Here is an 8054-nt window from a genome sequence, read left to right on the forward strand (position 1 = left end):
TCTGTGTAACTGGTTTGATTGGTCAGGTGGATTCCTCTATTATAGTCTGACTCTAAATCCAAAATTTCAAGCAGATTCATCTTTATTTTATTTATTAAGCTATTTTTGTAGAAAGATACACATCACAACAAGGTGGGCATCCTCCCAGAATAGTGAATGAATGCAGTTGTATCATGGCCGATAGGGACGGATTAGGAAATTTACGCCAGAGTAAACTGGTGCTGTACAAGCGACCAGAGCCAACTGCTCATAGGCTCACACATTGTGGTCAGGTCTTACTTTATCTGTTGTTCTGTTTGGCTGCAGTTGTTGCCATGCCCTTATTGTGGACAGTGAGATTATTTTTGGATAGTCCTCACCCTAGCACTCCCCGGGGCTGGGTAACTTAGCTGCCGGATGTAGAACTCTGTAGTAGCTGACCGGCAAGACCAGAACACATAATTTTGTCTACAGATAAAGTTGTCATCCCGATGAGCTTGTATTCTATATAACATTGTGGCATTTCTTCTATTTAAAGCTCTGTATGTCCTAACACCTAGGGGAAGAAGTATTGTTGGTAGCTAAGCAATTTAGGGTGGATCTCAAAGGTCCTCTCATTTTAAATTAATAAACTTCTTCATTATATTAAAAGGTTTGTCTTGTGTGGAAAAAGCCTTCTTATTAAATACACAGTAGTGCTGTCCCAACTAGATGTACTACATCTTTTTATTTTTATTTCCCCCCAGGCTCCTCATGGACTTGGAGAGAGTATGGGCAGTAAATACTGTGGGAACAGCACAGGTAATAAATATACCCTTATGTGTACATCTCTGTGTTGTGCAAGAACTGATGGGCACTAAATGACTGACTAATCCCAATTGCTGTGTATTGTATTCTCTAAGGTACTGTGTATATGGAAGCAAAGATGCAGGGATAGTACAGGCTCTGTCTATATATAGGATTCCCCAATGCACCACAAGTGCAATAGTATGATACATGGCACTACTGGCAGTCATTGGACATTGTAATTAGACTGTAGACATAGACCATTCCATCCCAATCTCCTCCTCTGTATACTGCAAGTACTCACCTTTTGTCTGCTCTAACTAATAATGTACCCATAAACAAGGGAAATTGACTAGAGAGCGACTTAGTGGGTTCCTAATTACTATATCTAAAGTGCCGTGCAATAAATTAATATACAAAAGACCAATCATAAATTCATGTATAAATGTATCAGTGCCATGATAATTTTATATTCAATAAAGTGCAAGTGCTGTTTCAAATATAACTGATAAGACGATATAATATCGATAAAAATTATAATGGTGAATAGTGTTGATAAATCAATCAGATAAATATATATAAAAAATATATTTAATAGAGAAAGTAATCCGCATTGTATAAAACTTAGATATAAAGAGTGAAATAAAAATACAATAAAGAGCTGCTTATCTGGTTTAAAAAGGTAAATAGTTAATGTAGCAGGATACACAGGCACCAACGTGTTTCGTCTGCTTAAGACTTCATCAAGGGAGTGGAAATATAGTGGGGAGACAGCATTTTTATACCCCACTAATAGGGACTAATTATGAGCAGTTAGGCAAAATATCCGGAGAGGTTCCCTCTCATTTGTGCACTTAATACAGATCAAATTAGACTGATTCAAACAATGACATGTAGTTGTCCATATAGATAATCTAAACGCCAACATAGTATACTAAAAATAACAATTTTAAAAGATGAATTAATAGTAGAACCATCCTTCTTGGAAGGGCACTTCCGCCCTGACATCGTGTGGTCCGGTGCAGCTTCCGCCCGAGCTCAAAGCATCACTTTCGGCTAAAACCACGTGTCTCCACGGGTACTCGTTCTTCCTTCTAGGATGGTATATCATGGTGATCCTTCCGCCCTTCGTTCCAACATGGATAATGTACCTTATATGGTTAAAGAAGGATTTATGTTAGTTCACAAAATTTGTGAATCAAAATATAAGGGGCACACCTGATTATTGAAAAATAAATAAATATTTCACTTGAAAGAGAACCACTCTGAGCAAAATATCGATAATATTGCAACCAAGACAGAAAGAAAGAAATATATGCTATTTAGATTGAATATCTCAAAAGAATAGTCAGTCAATTGGGTTTAATAAATCCAAATAAATGTGAATAATTTATTGTCTTCCAAAGAAAACCAAATATAAAATAGTTATTGAGCTTCAAAAATTCTCCCAGTCTGATTTCATTCCCATTGTCGTTGCTCTTTAAATCACTAATAAAGCTTCTGGACAACATTCCTTGCATGTTGGTAATAACATCTACTACACCCGGTATTCTCAGGAGGTCTCCCATCCAAGTACTAGCCAGGCCCAACTATGCTTAGCTTCCAAGATCGGACGAAATTGATTAATAATGTACCCAGCAGCCATTCTTTACCTGGTGATCCGCACACTGTGTTTCCTAATCAGAAAGCTCCCTACCCCACTCCTTCACTCTTGCAATGGCTGCTAAACACTTACCCTCCTCCCAGTCACTCCCTGTGGTTCCCTGAACTTATTCATTGATCAGTTTATCATTGTCTGAATAACCTTCCCGTTAAATTACGGAGCTGTGGTCCAAATACATCACATTCACAAGGCAGCAGTTCCTGTTCGTGCGTGAAAGAAATCCTTGCCGCACTACCTACATGTGATTGGTGAGGCTATATGTTACCATAAATTAGGCAAATACGGTGGCTTGTGGGAGAGAACTTAACATGTTTTTCTTTTTTATAAAGTGAATGCAGTTTCTTTTCTGTTTGCTTGGTATCACATTGCTAAAAAAATAAAATACTCCTGATAAAGGAAAACAAAAAGAGAAGCCTAATTTTTGCCCAACTTTTTTCAAAAATTAAAACCAATCTCCAGTCTTAATTAAATTTTTAGTTTTGAGGTATGACTGCTGAAAGTCACCTTTTAAATGGTTTGTCCACTTAATCCAAATTGATATTGCTGCAAACATTAATTGTGCTTGGTGAACAAACGTCAAGATGAAGCTATTTGACCTACTGTGGTTGTGCTGCCTAATGTTACTATGCTAGAATACAAGTTCTGTAGTGTGGGTAAAACATTAAGTATTAAACATTGTAAAAGCACTTGGCTTTAGAACAAGGTAAAACTTTGTACTAGATCATCCTGTCCTAAAAAATATTTTCTCTCACACAGTTGAAGCAACACCTTTATTCCCTCCTGTTAATTCTGCTCTTCGGAACAAGAAGAAAAACGCAAAGCATTGTCTTCAATGTGGGAAGAAAACCGGCTTGGCGACCAGCTTTGATTGCAGGTGATCCCTCCTTTCCCATTTCTGCTTAATCTCATCCAAATAGCATAAAATCATTTAGACCAGTCAAAGTAGGTCAGATAATGAAGCTTGGTGGTAATGAAACACTAAACAGTACATAAACTGGCCATGCACTGCTAATCCGGCCGATGCACGATAGCTCTGAATGATTGTCATTCCTTGTATACACATCAGAGATAATCCTCAAGATTGTTGGTTTTGATTTTCAAACACTTTTGATCTGTCAGACCATTATGTACTGTACATTTGATATGTACTAGCTGATATACCTAGTTACACCTGGGAAGACCTTAGATATTTTAATTTCCTTCAAACCATTTTAACTTTTATATGCTTAGTTTATTTTATGCCTCTGGTGTAAAGGAGCGTGGAGACCCCAGAGGTATAGCTGCAGTGCAATGCAATATTCAAATAAGGGAGCCACACCAGCTTTCACCCCAAATGATGCCAAACATCACTGGCAGTTGGTGTGGCTCCACTATTAGAATATCTGAAGTTGCCACTCCACCCAGACAATGAGCTTACAGTCCCACAGCACTTGGGATATGTTGCTTTGTCACCCAGTCATCTCCGTCGAGCGAATACATTTTACTAATTTTTCACCCCCTGAAGGGGTTGAATTTAAAAAAAAAAACCCTGCATAGTGAGTGCTTACTTCATGGAAGGAATAGTCTCCCCGAATTTGTTTCTAGGTTAAGGGGTTTAGGCAGGGCGTTGATGATTTTAGCCCTTTTAACCCCCTTAGGAGTCAAATTTAGAAAAATCCCTGCTTAGTGGGTGCCTACGTCATGGAAGGGTGCGGCACTATGGTCCAAAAATACGCCAAGAAGCAGTGTAATATCAACATTTCAGTACCTTTTTTATACACTGTCTTCAGAATGACCAAGATAAATCATTTATTTTTGTCATTCTCAAGACAATATATTAAAAGCACTGAAACGTTGATGTTAAACTGCTTCTTGCCAGCTTTTTGGACCTGAGTGCCACACCTACAGACCTACTATCCATTCCTCAGTAAGGGCACCAGACACATTTATGTATTTACCTGAAGTGCTGGTCTATTGGCTGTATGTATATATGTATACGAGGGGTGTGCAGTAATTTTCTGGATGCACAAGTATTATATTTACAAACAAAATGAACATTACATTTTTTTAAAGTATTCGCCAGAGGAGTCTACGCAAAGCTGCATGTGCTCAAACCACTTGGTGAAGCAGACCTTCATCCAGCATGTCTTCTACAGGCTGAATGAAGGTCTCCACTGCAGCTTCCAGTGACTCAAAACGAATCCCACGCATCTTGCTCTTGATATGTAATAACATGTAGAAGTCACAGAGGTCCAGGTCTGGACTGTACGATGACCAAGATCCTAGATGTGTTCACAGGCCATAAAATCCACCAATGTCCTGTACTTGTGGGCAGGTGCATAGTCATGATGGAGAAGGGCACTACGAGCGCGAGTTCTTGGACGGCGCCTGGAGATCGCGTCCAGCACTTGCGGCAGGCATTGGTTGGCGTACCAGCATTGATTGGCGTACCAGTCCCCAGTGACTGTGTGCTGCTGCATAAGTGGTATAATAGCTTCATGACCAGTCTTGGCCACAAAAACAGCCACCATCTGCTTGGCCACACTGCGCTCACATTGGAACTTCTGTGATGGCACATCTCCAACTGAGGTCCACTGGGCCAACTGTTGCTTAGTCTAAGGGTCGAAACTGTAGATCCTGGGTTCATCGATACTGATTATGTCACAGACAGAGTTTGAGCGCCCGCCATCAAACCTGGCCAGTATGTTGTAGCACCAAGTCACCTGAGCCGCCTCCTGCTCACGAGTGAGCTGATGGGGCACCCAGCATGCAGAAACCTTGCTAAGGCCAAGCTTTTTCTGGAGTATTGAGCAGATGGATCCTGATGAGATGCTTATCTCTTCTAACTGGGCCACAGTTTCTCTGGCGTCCACCTCAACTATGGCCCACCTGGCAGCAACGATATCCTTGGTGACGGTGGACAGAGGTCAGCCACATCGCTCCTAGTCTTCCAGGGACCGTCTCCAGTGCCGAAATTCTGCAAACCACTCAAACACAGTGGTTGGAGATGGTGCTTCATCCCCAAAAGCAGCTCTTAATCAGTCAAAACCCTCCTGCTATTGCAGACCACTCTTGTAGTCGTATAAGATCATGGCTCTCCAGTGGACTCTGTTGAGCTCCATAACAAGTTTGTGAAGTGAGTGAACAAGCTAACTTCTTCAGTGTGCAGTGCTGCTTATATACGGTTATGTTCCCTGAAATTTCTCAAGAACTTTACTCCGAGATTAAAGTTCACAACCAGTCAGTCAGATTGTGTCTACTCTACATATGGCACTGCACATCCAGAAACTTATTGCACACCCTTTGTATTTTTATTTTTCGTGCCAGAATTTATAATCATACTGTAATTGTCACAAGCATCATGTTAAGCAGTATTCAGTATGCTTTCTATATGCTTAATAATTTGAATGAACGGGATGTAGTCAGCATCCCGGCGTGCGGGTTTCTGACAGGTCGGGATCCCGGCACCAGTATTCCGAAGGTAAGTATCTGGGTGTTAGGGGGAGGTTAGGGTTAGGCACCGGGTAGGGAATGTTAGGATTAGGGTGTGGGGAGGGGGAGGTTAGGTTTAAGCACTGGGGGGGAGGGGGTGTTAGGTTTAGGCACTAGGGGGGAAGGTTAGGGTTAGGCAACGGGGAGGGAAGGTTAGGGTAGTGGTTAGAAAAATACTTACCTGTCTTCCCCTTGGGTGTCGGGATGCTGCTGCCTGTATTCTGACCAGCGGCATCCCGACAGCCGGGATTTCATACCCAACCCGACTGAACAATTGGTGCAGCTGTGTCCCAGGAGGCAAGCTCAGATTTTATTATTTATCGACCTCTTTAGTCGTGTGTGGGAACATATTCCTTTTTACATATTTTTATTTCTTGCTTTCATGATAAATGTGTTTTTTTTTCTTCTGTAGTAGTATTTTGCCTGAATTAGATTTTATTACATTTTAAAATAGTGTGAACAAGATGATAAAGATATTCCTAAATGGGCATTCCTAGGACAATGTCTGTCCGTATCCGGGTTATTGGAGCTAGTGCACATCACAAATAACCTCTATGGTCATAATACTGAAAGCAATAGCGCCAGAAATGCTATTTGCCAATGTGAGCTAAGGGATGTAAAAAAGGGGTTGGGTACGGGATCCCGGCGGTCAGAATCCCAACGCCGGCATCCTGACAGTGTTAACAATAGGTGTCCGTATCCTAGCCCTCCCTTCCCGCACCCTAAACCTAACCTCCCCCCGAAATCCCGATGATTCAAATCCTGACAGGGGAACGGTGAGTAATGTTTACGGTCTCCTTGCGATCGGGATCCCAGTGACGAGGTTCTGGCAGACGGCATCCCGGTTGTCAGGATCTTAACCGCTTCCCTTAGTGCCTAAACCTAACCCTCCCCCAAGTGTCTTACCATAGTGTGCCTAACCCTAACCCCACTACTTGCCGCTGGGATTCTGACTGGTTTCTGGATTTCGACACCGGCATTCTGAGTGCCGGCATCCCGTCAGCCGGGATTTTAACTACCTCCCGTAAAAGGGGTCTTTCCACAATGCAGACAATTTCTCCATGTGCTGTATATACTGTATAATGTGTGTAGTGTTTTATGGTTTTATTTCATCATTGCTAAATTTAGATTTTCTTCCCCAATGATAAATTACTTCTCCCTTTTTCAGGTGCGGAAACAATTTTTGTGCCATCCATCGTTACGCAGAAACTCACAACTGTACGTATGACTACAAAACAGCCGGAAGGAGATATTTGCAGGAAGTGAATCCTCTAATTTCTGCGCCAAAACTCCCTAAAATCTAAGTGTCCACAGCCACACTTCCACCCCGCACTCGCATCAATCAAACATTTGCTAATCATGCAATTTATTTTTTGCCACTTCAGAAACTAAAACTTTGCCAAGCTGGAGCAAATTGTTTTATTAAAATGTGTGGATACCATTTTATTGGGATACCACCAGTGACTTGGGAAAGTTGATGTTTCAAAAATAAAATAAAAATCTCACTGATATATTTCCTTAATTCACATTGTGTGTTGTGTTTTAGATTGGTAAAAAAAATGCTATTTCACTAGACAAGTCTTTCAAAGGATGCACTTTACTGAAAAAATATTTACTGTATAATCTAAGGATGTGGTAAGAGGGAGTCTTTTATTTTTTTGTTTGTCTGTTTAAATTATTTATTTCAATATTTTAAGATACACACTGCAAAAATAATTGGCCCGATCCATTCAAATGAATTGAAACATTGAACATATATTAATACTGTCCCTGCACTTGGGTTTGCAATGAAGTGTGTCATGTTATGCCATTTAATCGTGCATTTTTATTCTTTTGTAATCTTAACTTTTTAAATGTCAGGGTTTGTTCCTCCTAAAATTGCTGTCATGAAAATTCAAATAAATATTGTCTTTTAAAATGTTTCATTTATTTTCACTTTCTGTATATAGTATACATTGCAATACTGTGAGATAATAGAAAAACAAATATTACTGACTTTATGCTCCTATTAGGTCTGACCAACATGATGTTGTTTTTGGCTCTAGAAATGCATCCCAGTTGATTGGTCTACAATAAAATGGTTGACATTCAGAAGGTTGACCCCCCTGGTTGACACATTCTGATTGTCAACATGGTCATAGGTCAAAATGTCAAC

At 40.5% G+C, this 8054-nt stretch overlaps 1 protein-coding gene across 1 annotated transcript in view; it reads left to right on the forward strand.

The window, feature by feature from the left end:
* The window catches only part of ZFAND4 (zinc finger AN1-type containing 4), a 41216-nt gene extending 33420 nt beyond the window's left edge, over positions 1–7796 (forward strand). The window contains exons 8-10 of the mRNA XM_088475753.1: positions 726–780; positions 3185–3302; positions 7068–7796. Of these exons, the coding sequence (XP_088331879.1) occupies positions 726–780; positions 3185–3302; positions 7068–7203 (309 nt within the window). The 3' untranslated portion in view covers positions 7204–7796. The remainder of the gene's footprint in view (positions 1–725; positions 781–3184; positions 3303–7067) is intronic.
* Positions 7797–8054: the final 258 nt, after the last annotated feature.

This window comes from Taudactylus pleione, unplaced genomic scaffold (assembly GCF_031769625.1).
Source record: "Taudactylus pleione unplaced genomic scaffold, aTauple2 ptg000016l, whole genome shotgun sequence".
Taxonomy (NCBI): Eukaryota; Metazoa; Chordata; class Amphibia; order Anura; family Myobatrachidae; genus Taudactylus; species Taudactylus pleione.